Genomic DNA, 22,017 nt, shown 5'->3' on the forward strand with positions numbered 1-22,017 from the left:
GGGTGCCCATCTATTTAGTAGGGATCCAGCTGACAGCTAACCTTTTGATATAAAACGGTTGCAAGCCTGCCCTTTCCTCTCCTTCCTTGATCCCCTCCTCTTCCCCTCTATGCATTTCTCTCCTCTCCTCAATAAACCCAACAAAAAACAGAATGGGGGGGAAGAGTGGAATTAACATGACAGCTGTCACTATCACATGTTTCAGCCTGTGCATCCCCTTCCCCTGCCGCCATCTTCAGGCATAACCTCCATCCATCAGGGAATGTCCCCAGCCTGGTCACTGCTGCAGCACAGCTCCTTCCAACACCAAAGCATCAACAAGGGTCAACATGAATTTTTTACTTCCCAGGAGCTGGTTTCCTTTGCCAGAGGCTTCTCAGTTGGCACTCCCTGTTTTGGGTCTGTATGCAGTGAGACTGCTACGTTGTTCCTAAAGGGATTTCTTTAGGGGAAACAGCTGCAGCTCCTTGCCCAGGAAGACAGTAAACAATACCCAGTGGGCTCATCAGAGCTGGCACTGGCGGACTGCTTTGAACTGAATAAACATAAGGAAAAATTTAATTTTCCCTACCAAGAAAAAAATTAAATAGCAGTGGTATGGTGGGAAGCAGCACCTGTCCTGAAGAGTTTGCAGTTGAAACAAGGAATGAGGCAGAGATGGCAGCAAGGAAAGATGGAGTGAAACTCCTGAGGTAATGTGAGTACGGATGAGATTGGAAGATCTTTGGAGTCTTCAGGTAAGCTGCTTGCCTGCATCCCAACACTGGTAACAGGACAGTAACTGAAATGCCTTAAAGTCAGGGCCTGCAACAAAATCCAGCTGCTGTGCTCAGAGTGCCTATACAGTGCTCAAGCGATGACAGAGAAGCGAGGGAAATGAGAGGAGTGAGAAAGAAATTGTAAAATAAAAAGATGCAAATAAATTCCTTCATGCTGTTAGGCCAAACTGTGATGATGCAGCTCTTTGTTCAGAATCCTTCATCTTTTTTTAAAGAGGATTTGCTGTATGTCCCTGTCCCTCTTCAGGCAGAACATGTAGTTGTGATCATTTGTGACAATACCATCGTTTCATAGCACCAGCCTGAGTGAAGCCAAAGCTGTAAGCCTGAGCTGAGGTACTCACCGCAAAAAACCTCCAAAATCTCCAGTGAAATCTAGCTTATCAAAACTGTAAGTATCCTTATGTAGAATGTAAAAGTGCAAGAAATGTCTGCAAATTATTCCACAGTTTTTCTGAGATCAGAAGTTACTATGCATATGTGAGCTCCTGCACTCACTGCACTGAAGCCCTAGACATATGGCCACTAAGTATTAAAGACAACAAAAAGTATAATTCAGCCCACAAATGGAGGTCTGGATCCTGCTGGGACTGAGGTCCTTTTGTGTCCTACAAAATTAGGAATTGTGGATACTCTGCACCGAAGAAGAAATGCCGAATATCCTCTGGGGCTGGGCTTGCAGCCTAGTGGAAAGTCAGACTAAAAAGAAAACAATAAATTAAAGTGCCACCAAAGTCCTCAGAAGAGAGAAAACTGCATCGAAGGAACAGCCTTTCACTTTTAGCCCCCCAAGAGCTGAAATACGAAGGCGCCGAGGCGGTGAGTGGTTCCCATCCTGCCACCGGCAGCAGGATATACATTATTTAGAAACGACAGAAATTGTCTGAGTTAGCAGTGTAGCTGAACAAATTAGAAATTATAGTATAACTGGGGGTTCGATTTATATAGCTGGCGCTCCGAGACAGAAATACAGACTATGACAGGTTAATGGGAACTGTGACATTCCCTACACATGTAAATAAACACTGAATTTGAGAACCTCTGTTTTCCCCAAGCACTAGTAAATAAAAGTATAACAGAGACCTCATGTAAAGTAACCATATGCTTATAATTATACAAACATTGTAGATCCCCTGTGTGAAATTTCACATCTTTATTGCTTCTATTTTAATGTTTACAAAGTTAGCAGTAATTTTTCAAAACCAAATCTATCCTAAACAGGAAAGACAATTTCCTACATCATTTTAATTTTCTACTCCAGAGCAAATGAAAGCAGAACCGGTCTTGCAAACCTCTTCCCTTTCTCCTGCTCTATATGCCACAGTTTGTGCCCCCGACGTCAGGATGTGTTTTGACGCACCAAGAATGCAGGAGTGGCTTCACTCTTCGTGCCCATATATTAAGTTTTTAACTGTGAGTGAGAGACAATATGTTTCTAATCTAAGACAGTGACAAAAATGCAGAGAGCTTGCAGAGAAGCAACATTGCCACTGGTTCGTGGCAAAATAAAACACTGTAAAAAGCAACAGTGGTGTGTAGGGTTAGCCCTGCTACTTCTCCCGACTTTTCTTGTGAAAAGACTAACCACCAAAAGCAGGAGCAAAAGGAAGAGAAATGGGAAAGCTGTCCTTGCACGGTGGAGCTACACAAGCCTCTGCCGAGCCGGAGCATGGGAGACTCGCCTGGAAGAGCCTTGCGGGCCGTGAGGCACTGGGAGAGGCACAGATCCATTGCAGGATACTTGGAAAGTGAAACAGAACTTTCCTTGGAGGACCACAATGTGGGAGCTAGTTCAGACTCTCCTAAAGCAACCCTATTTATTTGGGTGTGCTCCTTCACCTCCTGTTAGTTCACATGCCGTAGTTTTGACAGTTTAAATTCTTGGTCCGCTTAGATTTTTGAGGTTTATGTTAACAGTTTGGAGAGTGGGCAGGCTGAAAGAAATATGCCGAGAAAAAACTGATGGTTTGCTGTACTAAGTTAAAAAAAAAAAAAAAAAAAGAATATTTGGCTAATGTGATGGTCCAGGATGCAGACAGCAGAGAAGGGAGATTGGTGCTCTGTCCCCAGGGATGCTCTCAGCCGAGAGCAGGGCAGCCTGGATGGGAGTGAGGCAGGGAGAGTTGCTGGCACATTACCCATGAGGGAAGGTCCATATGGGGAAGAGGAAGAAAACTCTGGGTCAAAATCTACCTTCTGAAAACAAATATTCCTGTTAGTATGGAGCACTGAAAACAAACCTTTTCAGGAGCACTGCAGCACGGAAGCAGAGATGCTAAAAATGTTGAAGCTAAAACAGATAGGAGTTTGACGCCTCAGATCTGGGGCCTTTGAAAGACAAATCCCATTTTCAAAGCCAAGACTTGTGAAGGCTGGTGTTTTGCTGAAAATCAGCACAGAAGAACTACACAGGCATTTCAGAAAACATTGCACTAACTACTCTGCCAGCAGGAATCCCTACCTGCTGATTATGTGGTGTGGCCACGGCCTTCTCAGAGCTTTTTGTGGTAAAGGGGGAAGAAGCCCATACTTTGAGTGGGTACATTTTCTAGTCATCCTAATAGAGAATAATTTTGCTTCTCAAAAATAAAAACCCTACCACTGATCATTCATGTTAAAATAAACCACAAGCTAGCTGCAAAAAAATAAAAGATATTAAGAGGGACTGTCTCCAAACCGATCAGCTCTGTACCAGTGCCACTTATGCACCACAGTTAGTCTTCCACAAACCAGAGGTGAAACGAGTGATGCTTAGGCCTTGACTTGGCCACTTGCACAGGGATGAATTTTAACCTCTGACGCTAGTCCTCAACATCGCTGTGCACTTTATGGTTATAACAAGAGAAATTTCTATTAAACTTCCAGGAGAAAAAAATTACATTTGATTTTGGCTGTCTTCTGGCTTTTAAAATTTGCCTCTGCTTATTTTTCTTTTCCCCAGAGTAGGAAACTCACAGAAAGGAAAAAATCTGAAAGATGTGAAAACTGTGTGTGCTACTGCAAGGAAATTAATGAAACTGGTTTTAAAACTGCAGTTTTGCAGTCTCCAAATTGCTTTAGTTTGGAGAAACATATTTGAAATAAAAAAATTGTTCCGAAATATTTATAATGCAATTATAAACTGAAATCCGGCCAACTTTTATTGTTGAGAAAACCGGAAAGGAAATAATTTTTAAAAATGCTATTCTTCTTTTCTGGTGGCTGCTATTATTTTAACGGGTTTTTTTAATTTTATTGTTGCTGCCATTATTATGCCCTTTGCTGAGCTCCGAAGCCAGGATCCCAAGTGTTTCACAGGCGCTGATTCATTCTTGCACTGCCCCGTGAGGTGCCTGCTCCTGCCTGCAGTTCCCAGGTCCAGTTCCACGTGGTTTTCTCAATGCCAATCAAAACCAAAACTTCTTGAAATGGTTTGATATATTCAAGTCCCTCGCAGTGATCTGACTGCATAGCTGCATAAGGCGCCACGATTGCTACATCTTCTCTGTTCCCTATGCTCTGTCATTCCCTTAAATGACTATCCTGGCAATTAGCTGTATCGAACAATGGCATTGTCTTCTGAAATGGCAAGGGGACACCCTGAGCAACCAGGCCTAACACTGCGAGAAACAGGCAGGGGAGCAGCACTGCCTACTGTATGGCTGTCACTACTACCTGGCTACACTATCCTCTGGTGAGCATCGCTGTCTTGGGGTGATAACAACAGTGCGTGTGACTCTCCCAGCCTCTGTCCTGCCTGAAAGGTTGCTGGAGCCAGGGGAAAGACCCCCATTGTCTGCAGAAGGCTTCGAGTCAGGCCCCCGATAAAGAAGCGAGGGTGGAAAGCAGCCACCCAAGTCAATTTTAGAGAATGCGTTAAAATGTGCAAAAGCAGCAGGTAGAAATGAAATCAGGCTGATGGAAGTTGCTCTTGAGACCACTCGACCCTTGCAGCTTTGCATTAGTATGAAACCACCTTCCCTTGGGAGAGGAGGAGGAAAAAGCCGAGAACAAAGAGGGAAGAGGAGAGACAGAGCGAGAGACAAAGGCAGGAAGGGAACAGACACTCCGGGAGCAGTGAGGAGACCCTGGAAACCAGCAGGGTGGGAGTGGGAAAGGGCAGCCGTACAGCAGCAGCACTGGGGACCGCAAGGAGGGGATGTGGGAAGTGGAAACAATATCAGAAAAGGAAAATAGGACAATGAAATGCAGCAGGAGAGAAAAGAAAGAGCCTGAGGGACTAGGGTTGGGCAAAAGTTGGCAGAGAAGAAACTGGAGCTGGGCAGCTGATTGGAGATAGCAGGCAGGAGCGTGGAATAAGTGAAGAGGGCACAAAAAGGGGCAGAAGGAAACAAAAAAGTGATGATAAGGCTCCGGAAGGAACTGGGTCATGGCAAGAAAAAATAGCTGAAATGCTAAGTATAGAGCAGAAAGGATGGGAGTGGCAAAGGGGAGTAGAAGTAACAGAAGTGAGGCATCAGAAAAGTGAAGCCGAAGGGACAGGAGGAGGGGGGAATGTCCCAGAGCAGAAAGCAGCTGATGAAAAGGGAAGGGAATGGTCAGGAGGGCGGCTGTAAAGCCAGGGGATAGGCAGAAGGAGTAAAAGCATAATAAATAAAAGGGGGTGAAAAAATGGAATGGAGAGATGTGGGAATTGGTTTTGCAGAACACTTGCCTCATTTCTGCACTGTCACTGATACTCTTTTGTAGCCCTGATTCTTCACAGTTCATTTGCCAGCACCTCGCAGTACATCTATCCTACTAAAAAGAAGCCAAGGCAATGACAGGCCCCGTTCTCTAATCCAAGCTATATGATGTGTCCCACATCCACACGGTCACATTCAAATGGCCGTCTAGGGACAGCCCCTGGCACAAGCCATAACTTGTAACAGGCCTGGGTGCTGGCTGGAAAAGTGCTAACCGGCATGGGCCAAAACCACACCAGGGATCTCGCTAAGCCCTGCATGGAGGACTGCAGGGCAGCGTGTGAGCCCCTGCCTAGCAGAGATGCAGCCGGGGTGTCTTGGAACCTGAGTCCTTCACTTGCTTTTAATGTCCCCCTCATGCTCCTTATCTCCCCTAGCGTCTCTCCCCAAGAGCTGAGGGAGCCTGCTGGGACTGAGATCCCTACAGGCAAACTGGGACCTACCGGGCTAATGCCTGATCCATATGCCCCGCCTGGGTCTGCCTCATCCCACTGATGTGTGTGTTGCACTGGGAGCGGTGCCAAAAGCCCAGCCCTGTCTTGGTGGTAAAGGAGAAGGAGGAAGAAAATTACAAGAAAGTCCAGTGTACGACTGCCTGGCCCATGAAGGCACCTAATGGAGGTGTGTGGTCAGAGATGTCAGATTCAACGTGGGGTGAAAGCCAGATTCCCTTTATTTGCTATGGACTGAGCTTCCACTGCTAAACACGTACAACCCTCAGGCTGCAGCTTCTCTTTCTGGAATGAGAGGAAAATCCACCGGTGGCAGAGCTGGGGCAGATAGGAGAGACAGGAAGAAGTAGAGAATGGGAGATCAGGAGAGAAGAGGAGGGAAGCTCAGCACAGGGCAAAGGAAACCAACGTGGGGAAGTGGAGGAGGGTGACTTGTGGCTGCCAGCAGCAGCAGTGCCATGTTCAAGCAGGAGGATGAGAAGGAGGTCAGGAAGAGGCAAGGAGGGAACGGGACAGGTAGGGTAACGCAAGCTTGTTACCATGCTTTGTCCGTGGTGGTGAACCCTAGATAGGTGGTTGGATTAAGCCATTTGGAGAGCTGACATGCCTTACACTGGTGGGTGCACCTCTAAAAAGCCAAACAAAAAGGGGTGGGTGAATCCTCCTGCTTCTGCTCCACGGCTGTCTTCTGCATGACCAGCTCAAGGATCTGTGTCCTTTGAGGCTTTCCCGCCGGGGCTGCCTTGATTATCTTGCAGTTCTGCCTGCCCAGCGCTGCCCTGCACTGCATTTTCCCAAGCCCCAGCCTGTCACCATGCTCCTCTGAAGACTGGTCCCCAGTTGGTGGCTGTGCAGATGTTGAGAGAAGGGGAACAGTCTCTGGCTCTTCTCTCCTGTGCTTTCCCTTCCCTCTCTGTTGGGTGGCAGGGCCCGCCTCAAGGCTGCCCACTAGCTGGGCCCTGGTGCATCCCAGGGCGAGACCCCCGCTTTCTACCAAATTCTCCGTCCTGAGAGACCCCTGCTTTGTGCCCAGCTCTCGGGCACATGGCCGTGGGAATATGGAGAGCCTCGAGCAAGATCCTTAGCACTGCACGAGTCTGTCCTCACCCGAAACTGCAGCACCCAAGAGGCACCTGGACGCACCAAAGCGTTGGTCGGGTGACGAGAAGCGGCACCCGAAGGGCGGCAGCCAGACGCGCAGCATCTCCCCGGCCCTCGCGTCCACTTCCCACGTGGAGTCCACAGCGAGGAGGGAGCAAAGGGACCCCCAAGCACCCGACCGCGGGGTGTCCCGCCCCGCCGCGGACCGCCCCGCGGGGGCGGGCTGGGTGCCCCCACGGGGCGGTCCGCGGCGGGGCGGTACCCACGGGGCGGGGCGGGCTGCTCCGGGCCGAGCCCGCCCGGGTGCAGTCCCCGCTCCGCGCCACGCCGCCGCGCAGTCCCCGCGCCGCTCCGTGGGCCGCCGGAGCCGCACGTCGGGCCGCCCTCCTCTTCCTCCCCACCGCCGCCGCCTCTCGCTATGAATGCACGCCGGGCCCTGCTCTCCGCCGCCTTGCTCGCCAGCCTCCTCTGGGATTTACCTTGCTGCCTCCCGGCTTCCCTCCCCGCCGCCTCGGAGCTCGCCGCCTCCTCCAAGGGCGGACGGGGCCGCAGGGTGCCGCGGTCCCCACGGGAGAACCGCCCGCGGCAAGGGGGACACGCCGTGGGCCGGGCGCTCCCACGGGCGGAACCCCACGAGTACATGCTGTCCCTATTCAGGACTTACTCCATCGCGGAGAAACTGGGCATCAACGCCAGCTTTTTTCAGTCGTCCAAATCCGCCAACACCATCACTAGTTTTGTAGACAGGGGACGAGGTAAGTTCTGCCCCCCCCCCCCCCCCCCGCCCCCCGCCCCTCGCCGCCCCCCCGGGGCTGCGGGCGCCCCTTCCCGCTGCGCTCCGCGGTGCGAGGCTGCCGTCCCGCGGAGCCCGGCGCTGGGAGGCGGGCAGCAGCTGCATCGGTCACTGGTGTTTACCCCCCGCCCCAGTACTGCAGAAAAGTGGATCTTTCGGTAAATTGTGGATAGCGTTGTTTTATTTTAAAGCTAACTGCCCCGCGGCGCTAAACCCGGACCGCGGCAGGCGTAAATGCTGCGTGCGAGAAACACGCGTGGTCGTCCCCGAATCGCCACGGGGTGGTGGGAAACACACCCCACCTTTGCAGGCGCACTTTGGGTGTAAATACAACCTCGGGGGGAAAAAAAAAAAAAACAAACCCACAAACCACAATCTCTTCTGGTTTCTTTCTGTCTGCCGGAGAAAAGGATCGCTCTTATCGCTGCGGCTGTAAGGCAAATAGAAAGTTCAAACTGACCGAGGGCAAACATTTGCTGCCTAAAGCTGCTCCCGCGAAGGGTCGCTTTATCGGGGTTACCTGGAAGAGCACCAGCCCCGTTTGAAAGCGCTGGGGCGGGGACGCCGCCGGCTCCGCTGGCGGGGGGGCAGCCCGAAGCCCAGGTACCTCCCGGCCCCGGGGCTCGGCGGGGGGTGGCCCGCACTCGCCGCCCGCTTCGGGGCCGCCTCCTACGTCCTTTAAGCTCGGTGTGTGCGGGGCTGGTCCTCGTCCGGCCCCGGGCCGGGGGCGGCAGCGGGGGCCGCTCCCCCGAGCCCTTGGCTGCCCCGTGGCGGGAGCACGGAGCGGAGGAGACGACGGGGCGGGCGGCAGAGCCCGGGGCCAGCCGGGCCCCAGGCCTTGCCCCCTCTCTCCCCGGGCAGCACCGGTGCTGCGGAGCTCCCGGGACCCCTCCGCGACCCGCAGCCCCGGCCGGGGCCCTGCTTTGCTTTTCTCTCGTTGTTTTATCGCTCGTACCCGGGGAAGCGGGTGGAGGTTTCTCGGCGATTCAGAGGAAAATTTCCCTTCCTTTTTTTCTTTTTTTTTCATTACCCTGGTTTGTGAGCCATTAAGGACAGACTAATTAACAGGTTCTTAATTAAGGCTGTGCATTCTTTCCTTCTCCCCCACCTCCCCGATTTGAAGACCCTCCCCTCCTCCCGCGCTCCCCCCCCCCCCCCCCCCCCGCGCGGGTCCCTGCCCCTGTACCTGCCGGTGGCTGGCAGGGGCGTCCCGCCGCTCCGGCGGCCGGGGGCAGCACGCCGACCTCCCGCTTCCCAGACGGTTCAGGGCAAAACGCAGCGCCGGGAAAACCGCACGGCTCCCTGGAGCTACAGGAGCCACTCGCTCCCCAAACCGAACCCAAACCAACCCCCTCCGCCACCTTCCCGAGCCGGCAGCCTCTCCCCCCCCACCCCCGGCACCCACGGCGCAGCCTCTTGCCTCCGGGGGTCGGTCCTCCCCCGCGGAGGGAGCTCGGCGGGGCTCTTCCCCTCCCTCCCCGGTGTCCGTCGCGCCCCTCTGGGCTCGGGAAGGTGCGTGGAAGAGCCCACAGTGGGTGCCCGCCGCGGTCGGAAGCGCCCAGCCGTTTCCGAGGGGAGAGGGGAGACGGGGTTTTGCTTTTCCGCCTTCACCTTATGGGGGTTGTTTTCTTCGTCGCTGTTAAAAGGGAGGGGGGGCAGAGGACTCACTTTCTAGAAATACGGTTTTGAAAGTTCAGCCGTCAGAAACGAGGCGGCCCGCTTTCCCCGCCGGAGAGGAAACGGGGTGCTAATTCTGCGAGCCACGGGGAAATAGAGCCGCGCTCAAGATCATCTTATTCTTGATAACCAGAAGAAAGACAGTTAATTTAACAAATTTAGCTCATCTCGCTGCATGGGAGATTCTACTCCGGGGGAAGTGATTTGCTAACAGAAGTTCTGGTTTGATTAAGGAAAAGCCTCACTTTTCCCCATTGATTTTGATTTGATGTGTCACAGGCTGTGACCTTCTGCTGGACCTTCTGAGGGTTGCTTAGCATCAAGCCACTGATTGGAGTATTTCAACTCAGTGATCTAATTGAGTGTTCATGTCATAACATATCAAATATTGTCTAGTCTCCCATAATGAAGCGGACCAGCCAATGGCACATCACCAAAAAACTTCAAGAGAGCTTCCGTTCCTCTGAAGTGGTAGCTATTTTACTGCCCACCTCCCCGTGGGCTCCTAGCCCAGTTAATTGGCGAGCTGGAGTTGTGCTGATGATGAACAGTCTTTGCTCAGGGAAAGCGGGGAGGGGGGGAGGTTTCTGTCAATTCATTTGCAGACAATATAGCCGCTCAAATTGACCCAATTAGGTGGGCTGCTCTTTACCTAAGCGGCAGCTCCGAGGGAGACTGCCCGCACGGCATCCTTCATGGCAGGATTTCGGGGTGACAGCAGCCCAGAGAGGAGCGCGAAGCAGCTTTTACTCCTGCCGAGAAACACCCTTCCCGCGCGGCGTGGGCTGCTGTGCCTGCGTGTCCGTGAGAGCGTCCCGCGGGAAGGGCAGCTCGGCTGCCTGCTCCTGCCTGCAGCAGCCCGCCTGCCCGTCCCACCGCCCTCCGCAGCTGCGCGGGGCAGCGCGCTCCGGTGCGGACACCAACAACCTCTCCGCCTCGCCTCTTGTTGCTTTCCTTCCCGCTCGAAGCTAATAAGATCGCTTTCAGGCTAGCTCGAGAGGCAGGAAAGCCACACTGCTGCGGTATATACGTATATATATATCTCCGCATCAGTGGAAAAAGAGGGCAGAAAGGGGGGAAAGGGTTTGCGATTCCCCCTTCTCCACCCCCTCCCGCCCCCCACTCGCTCCCCCTTGTTACGGTCGCAAGATCAGACAGGACCTAGCTGAATGTAGGAAAATTACTGTTGGCACATGAAGTAACTCATTAAAACGCAGATGGTGCTCTCGCTGGCCTCAGGACCCCCAGCATTGGAGCTCCACAGTAAGGCAGGACAATTAGGAGCTGCAAGGACTCCACCAGGCAGGGGAAAAAAAAAAAAAAAAAAAAAAAAGAGAGCGGGAGGAAGCTGGAGAAGGGAGCATAAACAAGCAAATCCACAGCGAGCAAAAACCGCGCCACGGCTCGGAACAAACCGAAAACAAAAAAGAAATAGCCGAGGTGCGAGGGAGCGCGATTTTCAAAGGGATCTCCCGTGGGAAGGGAATGCCACAAGTGCCGGCTGCAGTGGGTTCATCTCGCCTTTCCCTTTTGTGTCCGCAGAGCCGCCCGCAGCCGCGGTACCGCGCCCGGGCTCCCGCGTACGAAATGTCGAGCTCCGCGCCTAAGAGACGGGGAAATCGAAATGGGTCGAGATCGTCTCCTTTTCCTCTCCCCGTTTTCTTTGTGCAGTTTCGTGTTCCAGTTGAGAGGCAGCTGATTCAGATGGGCAGGGGTCCGACCGTCGTTATTTTGCTCTCGCCATTGGGGTCGGGAGGGGGGTGAGGAGAGGGGGCAGGACGAAAGGGGGATCCCGAGTGCAGAAACTGGAAATGGCCCGGCTGTGCATGTGGCAGAAGAAAAGAGCGTAAATCCCACTTGAAGTTCATCTAGCGCAACATGTTTATGCAAAACAGCGGGTTTCTGGGTGGACCGAAAGCTGCAATATAGTGTAATCTGCGCAGCGCCTTTGCCCAGGCAGTGTTGTCGTTGGCAGGAGGAAAATGAAATATAAGCAGGGAAGTATTTTAATGGGGAAGGAGGGAATTCACAACTGTTAATTATTTGGTGACCTTGTATTCGATTTGTTTGAGCCCCTTATAAAAACACTAATGCAGACCAGACGGCCGGAGCGCTGCAGCGAGCAGCCGCTTCTCATCCCGCCGTGCGCCCGGGCAAGGAGCGAGCGGCCCGGCCCGGCCCGGCGGGGCCTCCGCGCCCGCGGAGCCGGCAGCGCGGGGGCGGGCGGTGGTGGGGAGCGGGCTGCGGCTCCGCGCTGCCTGCGCCTGAGGGGTACGGAGGGGTTTGGTGTCGTGTTTGTGTGTGTGTGTATCCTCCCCCCCCGCCCCCCCCGAGCTGCGGGAAGGCGCGGAGCTGGCGCGCGGGCGGAGCGGGCGGCGACGCGTCCCCTCGGAAGCCGCGGCCACACCGCTCGTCTCTCCCCGTTGAAAATCGGGGGTTTCGGAAGGGGTGCTTTTTTTTTGTTTGCTTTTGCGGAGGCGCGGAGGTTTGCGCACAGCAGCGCAACGGCGCGGGGAGGGCGGTGTGGGGAAAGCAGAGCCCACAAGCTGGGAAACGCAGCCCCCGCGGCCGCTCCGCCGCACAGGTAGCTCGGCGGGGTGGTGCGCGGCCGCGGAGCCGCTCTGTGAACGGGAAGGAGTTATTAAAGCCTATCAAGCCATTCCGGTGGCTCATTTCGGACCCGATCCTGATTGTTTATTTTTAATTTTTAAATCCAGAAGCCCCCCTGCGGGGCTTGCTAAGAGGCCGCGGTTTTTGTTTTTGTTTTTGTTTTTTGAGGACTGTAGGACCGAGCTCTCCGCTCCGGAGCTGTTTAGTTTCCGCCGCCCGCGGGGCGATGCCGTGCTGCGGCCTGAGCTGGCCCCAACCGGGAGCCGAGGGGCCCGCGGGGCGAACACCCGGCGCAACCCGGGGCCAGCGCGGCGCTGGGCACGGCAGCGGGGCGCCTCGCCCTCCTAGTTTTCCTCCTCGCTTCCTAGTCCCATAGAAAAAAAGCAGCCCATCGGAGAAATGCTCCTTTCCTTGCGATTTCGGGGTAGGCTGGAACTGAGGGTGGGCGTCCTTCCGTGCCTGAAGTCTGGTATCTGGGCGAAAGGGGACGTTTCAGTCCTTGCTAGTTGTGGCCAGATCCGTATGTTGTGTTGCTGTATCCCGGCGCCTCCACATATATCGCTCAGAAATATCCTCTAAAGCGTCCCCTCGCTCCATTTCTAGCTCCGAGCGCTGGGAACATTCAGTCCGATTTTCTCAACACGAATAATTTTGGAGGAATAATTTCTCCTCGATCGAAGTATTTCGGGTAGCGAAACCGCCGCAAACGGGGAAAGGGAAGGGGACTCGGTTAATGTCTGTTACAGCAGGTAGAAACCCCCAAGGAAGCCCCTCTGCGCCTCGGCGCATCTCCCGGGGCGATGCCGACAGACGAGGGGCCCGGAGGCCCCGCGGGATGCCTCACGGGTGTTGCTACGCTCCCCCTGCGCCCGAGGGCCGAGCGTCCCTCGTGGGGGCAAGCCGGGAGCGGGGCGAGGGCGGGCAGCCTAACCCGCGCGGGGACGGTAAAGCGGTGATCAAAGGTATATCGCAGCCAGGTGCCTCCCCGCTCCGGGAGAAGAGAAAAAAAAAAAAAAAAAGAAAGGAAAGGAAAAAAAAGAAAACAGCCCTCCATCAGCTCTCCGGGGTTTTTGGAGGATTGGCAACTCGTCCGAGTAAGGTGTGGTCTTTCCCGGTTACTCGATAGCGAAGCGAACGAAACGTTTAAATCTAATCACCCGGTGTAATAAAAAACCACGGCGAGGCAGGCGCTGGGAGATGCGGAATTGAAACCCGGAGAAATACCACACATGGAGAGTCAGCCCCTTGTTTGCACGGCTCGGGTAATGCTCCAAAAGAAATACCTGTCAGCCTTGCGACTCTGCAGACAACGTGTGGGCAGCCCCTCGCAATTACGGGGGATATATGTTTTAATTTCCAGATTATTGTTAAGCGAGCGCCTGCGAAGGGTCTTTAAACTGCAAATGTGCTTTTGGTTTGCGAGTTTAAATATGGCTTGAAAGAGAATTTGGGAATGGGAAAATTCTTCTTGAATGTGGTTTGGGTATAATTTGCAGTGATGTAAAGTTAAGATCTGAGCCCTGATGAATTGGCTGGGAGCCCAGTACCTGATCTGCCATGAAAAGGGAAACTTTGTGTAGCCTTCGTTAACCCCCGGCTCGCCTCAAAGCCCCGGCTGCCGGCGAGAAAGCGAACCCGGGAAGCAGGAGAGGCTTCACCAGGGAGTCAAAGGAAACGTCCCAACCCAGCCATTCATTTCACCTTGGAGACGGTAAAACCGCCGCCACCGCAAAGCGGAGGAAAGCGGGGAGGAGGCGGGGGGGCGGCGCAGCCCCCCGGGCCCGGCCCGGGAGCACAGGGCACGCCGGCTGTCCGGGCGCTGCGGCAAGGGCAGAGAGGAGCAGGGCTGCTCTCGTCCCTCTCCGCTGACACATGCTTAAATTCCAGATAGAGCTACTCTCTTCTTCTCCCCCTCCTTCCCGCTCCCAATATTTTCTCTTCGCCCGAAAAATTAAAAAACGGACAGTCGAAATAAAGCTAATACTTACTGCGTAACTAACAGTCATCTACAGTAACGTTACAAATACAAACACACCTCTCCGGTGCATTTTCTGCAATGTGGCTTTCCCCAGCCCGGCTGGATGTGAGATGGCTTTGCTGCTCTCTCCAAATATTTCGGTAACGGGAATAACGGCAATGACAGCCTCAACCAGTCTGAGAAAAAGGCAGATCTCGAGCTGGCTGTTAGAAACCCCGGATTTTACCCCAACCGCTCCTCGGGTTTATAGGAAAACCGAAGAGGACAAGCCCCGATCCGCGTGTGCTCCTCACACGGAGGGAGAGGGACAGCCAGGGTGTCCCCACGCCGCCGCTGCCGCCGCTCTTTGTGTGCTGGGAAGGCGGCAGCTTCGCTGGAACAAAGGGTCCCCAAACCAGACCCGTCTCTCCCCGGTTTGTGGAGGCTCCGGAGGTACCGCTTTCCCTCCCCGCCCTCCGCTGCTTTTCCCACCCTCTCGACTGCGCTGGGAGCGAGCCAGTACTGGTTTAGGATTATGTATTCATCTGGAATTATTAGGTTACAAGAGTGAATAAATAGCGTTTATCTGATCGGATTCAAAGCTGCTTATTTGAAACAACCGGCAGCCCTGCCCCTTTCGGGAGAGGAGCGGGAGCCGGCGGCTGCACGAACCACTGGGAGTTTTCCAGCGCAGAGTCGGTGCTGTCTAAACCCGGCTCGGAGACCCGCTTGCCCGGGGGCACATTTCTCTGCCGTTCGGCCGTGTCCCCCCCAGCCACCGAGCCAGCCGGGGTGGCCGTGCACTGCGTTCAACTCCCGCCAAGCTGGAGCTTCCAAGGATGCTGCAGGGGAGCGAGTTGCAGGCGCACCCCCTGAGCAAGGCTCTGACACCCGCAGGGCCGGAACTGGCGTCCCCCCACCCCGCCGCATGACAGGGCTCTGCAGACCCTTTATAAATCGCTTTCAGCAGCGGGGACCCGCAGGGAATTCAGCCTCTCCCCGCTGCCCTCGCGGCCGGCCCGCACGCCTGGATGTCACCCCCGAAGGGGACGAGTCCCCGCGCCGCAGCCTCCCGCCTGCGTGGGGTTCCCTGGGGGCGCGAGGAGGGGGGGAGCGCGCTGTCACCTCTGTGTCCCTCCACCTTCCCGGGGAAAGGGCTGCCCCCTCTTTTCCCGAAAGCCCGGGCGGCCGGGCAGCGCTACCCTGATCCTGCACCCCGGCAGGGATGCGGGGGCCCCCAGGGTGGGGGCACCGTCGAGGGGTAGGACGGGGACGGGTGGGGGGGATGTCTGCTCCGGAGGGACAGCGGCTGGAGGCAGCGCTCCTCCCACCTCCACCCCATCGCGACAGGGAGTACCAAACAGGGCGAGCATCTCCGTTTGAAACCAAGCCTGACACACCACCACCACCCTTCAAGCAGAGAGACGGCTTAAAAGCGTGGGGGGGCTGTGCTCAGCCCCAGCTCTGCCCGCACCCTAAAGGTGGGGATAGCGGCAGGGGAAGGTGCTGATCTGGTTTCCTCGACGGTCGCTGAAGCCCTTGGAGGAAGGTGAGAGCAGCTCGGCAGGGCCAGGAGACTCGTCCGCGGCGTGTGGGATGCCCAGGTATCTGACAGATGCTGGGCACAGGGAAAGCCAAAGGCGAGGAGAAGGAGGGATGCACATCCCCTTCTGTCTGAAGCTTCCAGTCCAGCTCGGGACACCTTGAAAAGGGGTCAATATGGCCCCTGAGGTCTCCTGAGCTGCCAGATCCACCTCCCGCAGCCCAGGCGCACCTCAGCCCCCAGTCGCAAGCGTATGAAGGGCGGTAAAACGCCCCCAAACCCACGAGCGACCCGTGGGCCAAACCCTGCTCCGTCCAGCGCCCGTAGGCAGCTCCCGCTGGATTTCACTTTGCTTGTCAGCAGCTCGATGGAGAAGCTGTTGTGGTCACCTGAGGCTGTGACGACATTTTTGGGCTGTGTGTGTAGTTTTTTTGCAGATTTCCCCCGGGCCCCGCCGAGAGGGCCGGCCGGGGGGACGCGCTCTTCGCCGGGGAAGGAGCGGCCTCGCCGCGGCAGGGAAACCCCCGCGCCCGCGGCGGGAGGCGGGGGCAGAGATGCGGCGGGCCTGGGTCCCAACTCCCCGCGATGCCTGGAGGGTCTGACCTATTTTCGCCCCGCTCCCCGCGGCGCGCAGCCCCCGCGGAGCGCAGCGCGGCCGGCGCGGGGCGGGGGCAGCTCCGGCCCGCGAAGTCCCTCTCGCCGCCCGCCCCGCCGTGACCGGCCGCGCCCGCAAGCAGGGCAGGCGGGGGGTGCCCGGCGGGCACCCAGCTCCTCAGCCGCGGAGGTGCGCAGCCTCGGAGGTGCGCGCTGCGGCCGGGCGGGCGGCGGGGCGGGAAGGATGCGCTCGGCCGGCAGGCAGGCTCCGCCGTGGGCTCCCGTGTCCTGGCTGTGGGGCAGGACTTTCCCCCAGCAATTCCTGCTGTCCCTGCTGCACTCCGCGCTCCATCTCCCTGTTGGCGTGCGGGGGGGAACACGCAGCAGCGCAGGGCGACTTTCGAGTATGCTAATCCGCACTGATTAACTGCACCTTAATCCGCAGTGATTTTTACATTGCCGTGGCGCGGCTGAAGGTCTTGGTTTGCATAAATCATCCCCTTGCTCCTCCTGCCCCCCAGGAGGTTCCCCCAGACCTGTCAGGTAGAGCCGAGGTTGTGAAATACACTGATTAGGAACCGCAGTGACCTTTGATATCAATAAATAACAGGGGGCTGTATATTTCTTTAGTCTCGTTTCTACCTCTGGAGCGGGCCGAGCTTGGAAAAGCGGTGAGGGGCTGCTGAACAGAGGCTCCAGTGACACTTTTACTATTGAAATCTACACAAGCTTTACTAGCTTCTGGGGAAACCCAGCGGCTTTGGGAATTTTTGTATTTGCTGGGTTGTAAACATTTTATTGGAAAGCAGCTCAGGGGAATCTGGTTTGCTTTCTGCGCTGCACTTTGTACACCAATGTGTCAAAAAAGAAGTCCAGGTTTTTCTCTTGAAGGAGAATCGAGATGTGTATGTCTATATATGTGTGCGTAACGTACATGAGCACACAAACCTTGCCAGTCCCACAGTGCTGGCGGGGCTGACGGGCAGAAGATGTATGTGGAGCGCGGGCTGCCTCTGGTGCAGGAGAGTGGTCTCCTGTCTGGTGCGGGTCCTTCAGTACCTCCTCTCCTCTTCCTTTTTCCTCTCCTTTTCCTCTGCTTCTTCTCTTCTCTCTTCTCTTCTCTTCTCTTCTCTTCTCTTCTCTTCTCTTCTCTTCTCTTCTCTTCTCTTCTCTTCTCTTCTTCCTCTTCCTCTTCCTCTTCTCTTCGCCTTCCCTTCCCTTCCCTTCCCTTCCCTTCCCTTCCCTTCCCTTCCCTTCCCTTCCCTTCCCTTCCCTTCCCTTCCCTTCCCTTCCCTTCCCTCTTTTTCTTTCTCCTTCTCCTCCTTCCTTCTTCTCTTTCCTTCTCCTTCTTCCTTCTTCTTCTCCCCGTCCTCCCCCGCTCCCGGCTCAGCCCCCGTCTCGCTCCGGGGGCGGCCCCGGCCGGGCAGGCGGCGGCCCTGCCCGCCCTTCACCTCCGCGGAGACCTCTCGGCCGATCCCCCCGGGCGCAACTGACTGTAATTATTTTTTATCTCGCAGACGATCTCTCGCCCGCTCCCTTGAGGCGGCAGCAGTACGTGTTTGATGTGTCGACCCTCTCCGAGACGGAGGAGCTGGTGGGGGCCGAGCTGCGGCTCTTCCGCCGGGCCCCCCGCGGCCGCCCGCCGCCCGCCACCCCGCTGCACATGCAGCTCTTCCCCTGCCTCTCGCCGCGGCCGCTCGACTCCCGCGCCCTGGACCTGCGGGCGGCCCCGGCCGCCGGCTGGGAGGTCTTCGACGTGCGGCAGGGCCTGCGGGAGCAGCGGCCCCGCAGGCGGCTGTGCCTGGAGCTGCGGGCCTCGGCGGGCCGCGGGCCGCCGCGCTGGCTGGACCTGCGGGGCCTGGGCTTCGGGCGCCGGGCGCGGCCCCCGCAGGAGCGGGCGCTGCTGGTGGTCTTCACCCGCGCCCGGCGGCGGAGCCTCCTCGGGGAGCTGCGCGCCGAGCGGGGCGCGCCGCCGCCCCCCCCGCCGCCGCCCGCCGCCGCCCGCCGCCCGCCGCCCCGGCGCCAGCGGCGCAGCGCCTTCGCCAGCCGGCACGGCAAGCGGCACGGCAAGAAGTCCCGCCTGCGCTGCAGCAAGAAGCCGCTGCACGTCAACTTCAAGGAGCTGGGCTGGGACGACTGGATTATCGCCCCGCTGGAGTACGAGGCCCACCACTGCGAGGGGGTCTGCGACTTCCCGCTGCGCTCCCACCTGGAGCCCACGAACCACGCCATCATCCAGACCCTCATGAACTCCATGGACCCCGGCTCCACGCCGCCCAGCTGCTGCGTCCCCACCAAATTGACTCCCATCAGCATCCTCTACATCGACGCGGGCAACAACGTGGTGTACAAGCAGTACGAGGACATGGTGGTGGAGTCCTGCGGCTGCAGGTAGCGGGCGGGCCGGCCCTCGGCGGCAGCCGGGGCTGCGTCTGGCGGAGATGCGCCGGCGAGCGGCGGCGGCCCGCGCCCGCCCGGAGCGCGGCTGGGGCCAAGGGAGCGGCGCGGAGCGGCGCGGCGGGTGGCGGCGGCCCCGGCGCCTCTTTCCCGCGGCCGGGGGGGGTGGGTGGGGGTGGGCCGGGTAGCGCCGGCCCGCGGCTGCCGCCCGGGGAAGGGCGAGCGGGCAGCGGGGCCCCCGCCGGGTCCCTTCCCAGCTTCCCTCCCCTCCCGCGGGGTTTATCTGGCGATCTACCCTCCTCCCTCCAAAGGTGAAGGCAATTTACCAAGTACAAAAAGAGTCGGGGGAGGGAGAGGGAGTAGGCTGATCCCGCTCTCTGAAGTTGCGCTGGAGAGGGCTGTGTCATTTCTGCCCTCTCTCTTTCACATTCCTGCAAGATTACGAGCCAGAAATAGCCTACGGCCCCCCACCCCCAAAAAGAAAAAAAAGAAAGAGAAAAGGAAAAAAAAATGCTCAAGATTGTAATTACCAGTTAGGTTTTATTTTAAGACGGCAATGAAAAACTGTGAAGAGCGAAGTGTTGCAGAAAGCACAACCTGGGTGGATTGGAAAGGAAACTCCTTCGGATTTCACGAACAGTGCAAGGATGCCGGTGCCAGATCTCTGGGTAGCTCGAGCTCGGCAGCCCTCGCAACCTGCAGCAGTATTATACGCAAATGTCGTGCTGGAAAAGGCGTTTTATGTAAGATTTCTGTTTCTTTCCCACCTTTGGTCTCAGCTGTGTCTTCACACGAGGAAAGTGCACTTCGAAGCATGCCTAGCCCTTTCATAATGTAACTATTATGTTCGTAGTTTCAGGCTTTTCCCCACTGATTTCTAGAATTGTTGGCTCATCTGGTTTCGCAGAGCTACAAACTGGTGGAAAAAAAATAAAGATAAGATAATAATAATAATATAAAATGCTAATAAAAAGACTCGACCAGAAGCAATAATTTAAAATGCACATTTTGCTTTGGATGCACTGTTGTTCATATAAAAGTTGTAAATATTTGTTTATTTAAACAGACTGAAAGTGCAAAATGGAGATGAACAACATGCATTTCTTTTTTTTAATGTACAAAACATTATATGCACTCGAAATGTTATAATTTCTAATATTTTTAAAAGTTTATATTTGAGTTGTACAGAATTAAGCATTAATCAAATATTTCATCCTTGCTTAACATTATCGTTTCCTGAAGATATTATTACAAGATTTAAATTCTGTGCTAATAATGGAGAAAAGAACTTTTTTTTTTACTGTCTACCTCACTATAATGCAAGTATTTACGACTCGAAAGTTATCTGAGGTAAATTAATATTCAGAACATTTTTACAATACACCTTTACTGGACGATACTACAACTATTACTGTATTATTAAACTTTTTTTTTTCCAAAAAGTCAGCTTGCTTTTATATGTTCTATTATTTGGTTAAATAATTCTGAGTTCACAAGTAAACATTGGCTCCAGTTCTAAAATGCTGAAGAGCTGAGTTGGAGCAAGTGCCACTTTAAGACGTACCTAAAGCCATTCCTTCTACCTGAAGACTTTTTGTACTCTCACAAGATCTTTGGTTTCGTCTTTGGTATATGCTGGTGGCATTAAGCTGCATTATGTTTTTACGCAATGATTACTGTAAGTGGGAGAATGCATTAAGGGGAAAAATTCAGGCAAACCTTTGTAAATCTCATCTGTACTGGGCACATTTATATACACTGTATGATGATGATGAGCGAAAGACAATGAATGTTTTATAAATTATATTTATTTTGATGCAATGGGTAATATATTTATTAAATATTTCCTGGCTATCTCTTAGATAATGAAGAACTATTCAATGAGTAGCTGTTTCAGTAAGAGGATTCCCCTCCTCTCTTGCAGCAATGTGTGAGGAGAAGGTGGTGCAGGCAGCGTGGGGGCTGTGAGTCCCACTCTCAAAAAAAAAAAAAAAAGCCTCATCTTATATGCAGAAGGTCTGAAAGAGCTGCTCACCTTGTGGAATGTGTTTGAAAACAAGGTTCTTTTCATGGAAAGTGGAATTTTTTTACCATATCACAGGATCTGATCACACACATTTTTCTCTGGCCGACTTTCACCCCCTCGGACTGGTGCTTAAACAAAGGATTGCAGAATCGGGCCCGAGTGTTTGAATAGCAGCAGCTGAGAGACCTGTAGAAGAGTCCAGCCTTAGAATTGGTACAACTGCCAGAGGAATATTTCTTTTTAGTACTTAATAGTGTTTCAAGTTCATGACTAACAGTAGATACGGAAATCGCAGCTTTAAAAACAGCTTTAGTTTTAAAGCTGGGGTCACTGTTTGCAGCTCTGACCGGTGTGAACTTTGGTTGCTGCTCCGACCACACCAGTTCAGTTTTCTGCTATAGATCAAGCTCCTGCTATCTTTATGAAGGAAAGCAATGGGCAAATGATGCCCAACAGGCTGCAATATGCTCTCTGAGGAAAGGTAATCAAGATATGTAAGACGCTGTCAACTGAAAATGAACATGGTGTAAAAATCTGAAATTTTACAAAATTTACAGATAACAAATGCTGAATGAATCATCTCTTTCTTTTGCTGTCCAGTGAGCAAATGAATCATCCGGTGTACAGACAGTGCTTTGGCTAAAAACATGCACGGAGATTTTCGATGCAATTTCCTTTCCATGTAAAAATCAATATCACTTCTATTGCAAGCTGGTACGTCGAATGCTCGGTAGCAAGCTGTACTGTCACTGAGTTGCTCTTTCTGCTCTGCCTCAGACATGGCTTTGGAGAGCTTCATGGGACAAAGTTCAACTGTGGGAGGCCTAAGAAATCTCTCCTCAGAGGAAGTCCTTGAAGAGGCAACAGAGAAGATTTTGCTGCCTTGGATGTACAGTGTAGAGCAGTTTGTACCTTCTCCTACATTAGCTGAATCTCTGGTGGCATCTTTAATGGCCAGAAAAGGTTTGAAAGCCCTTTGTCCCAAATGTCTGGTCTGTGCTTGTTAACCTCCAAGGGAAGTGGGAGGACCTGAAAAAAAGCAAAAATAGTCAGAATCTGCAGTATTTGCTTTGGAGACAAACCTTTTGGATTTTGCTTACTGAGAGGAAATATGGGCCTTTCTGAGCATGTGCTCTGGATAACATTATATATATATATATACACATATATATAAAAAACATTATCTGAGCCCATTTTGGCAAGTCTGCTGTTCCTAAAGATGGGATCTCTGCTCGTTTCCTTTTTTAGGTCTGCAATATTCTTTTGCACAAAACTGAGAAGGAGCAGTACAGTGCCTAGAAGAATTGAAAAGATAAAGCAAAGCTGATCGATGGGCTTTCCTTCCCTGTACCTCCCTTCCTCTCTCCCACCCTCCCCCCCAAGAGCTAACCAGTAAACTGAAC

The 22,017-nt window shown here is 54.3% G+C and overlaps 1 protein-coding gene across 1 annotated transcript; it reads left to right on the forward strand.

Moving 5' to 3' along the window:
- The first annotated feature begins 7,372 nt into the window (after positions 1 to 7,372).
- Positions 7,373 to 20,440, forward strand: GDF6 (growth differentiation factor 6). Its single transcript, XM_074815451.1, has 2 exons — positions 7,373 to 7,772; positions 17,709 to 20,440. The coding sequence occupies exons 1-2, from the start codon at positions 7,436 to 7,438 to the stop codon at positions 18,584 to 18,586; spliced, it is 1,215 nt and encodes a 404-aa protein (XP_074671552.1). The 5' UTR covers positions 7,373 to 7,435; the 3' UTR covers positions 18,587 to 20,440.
- The last annotated feature ends 1,577 nt before the right edge of the window (positions 20,441 to 22,017 follow it).

This window comes from Strix aluco, chromosome 1 (genome assembly GCF_031877795.1).
Source record: "Strix aluco isolate bStrAlu1 chromosome 1, bStrAlu1.hap1, whole genome shotgun sequence".
Taxonomy (NCBI): domain Eukaryota; kingdom Metazoa; phylum Chordata; class Aves; order Strigiformes; family Strigidae; genus Strix; species Strix aluco.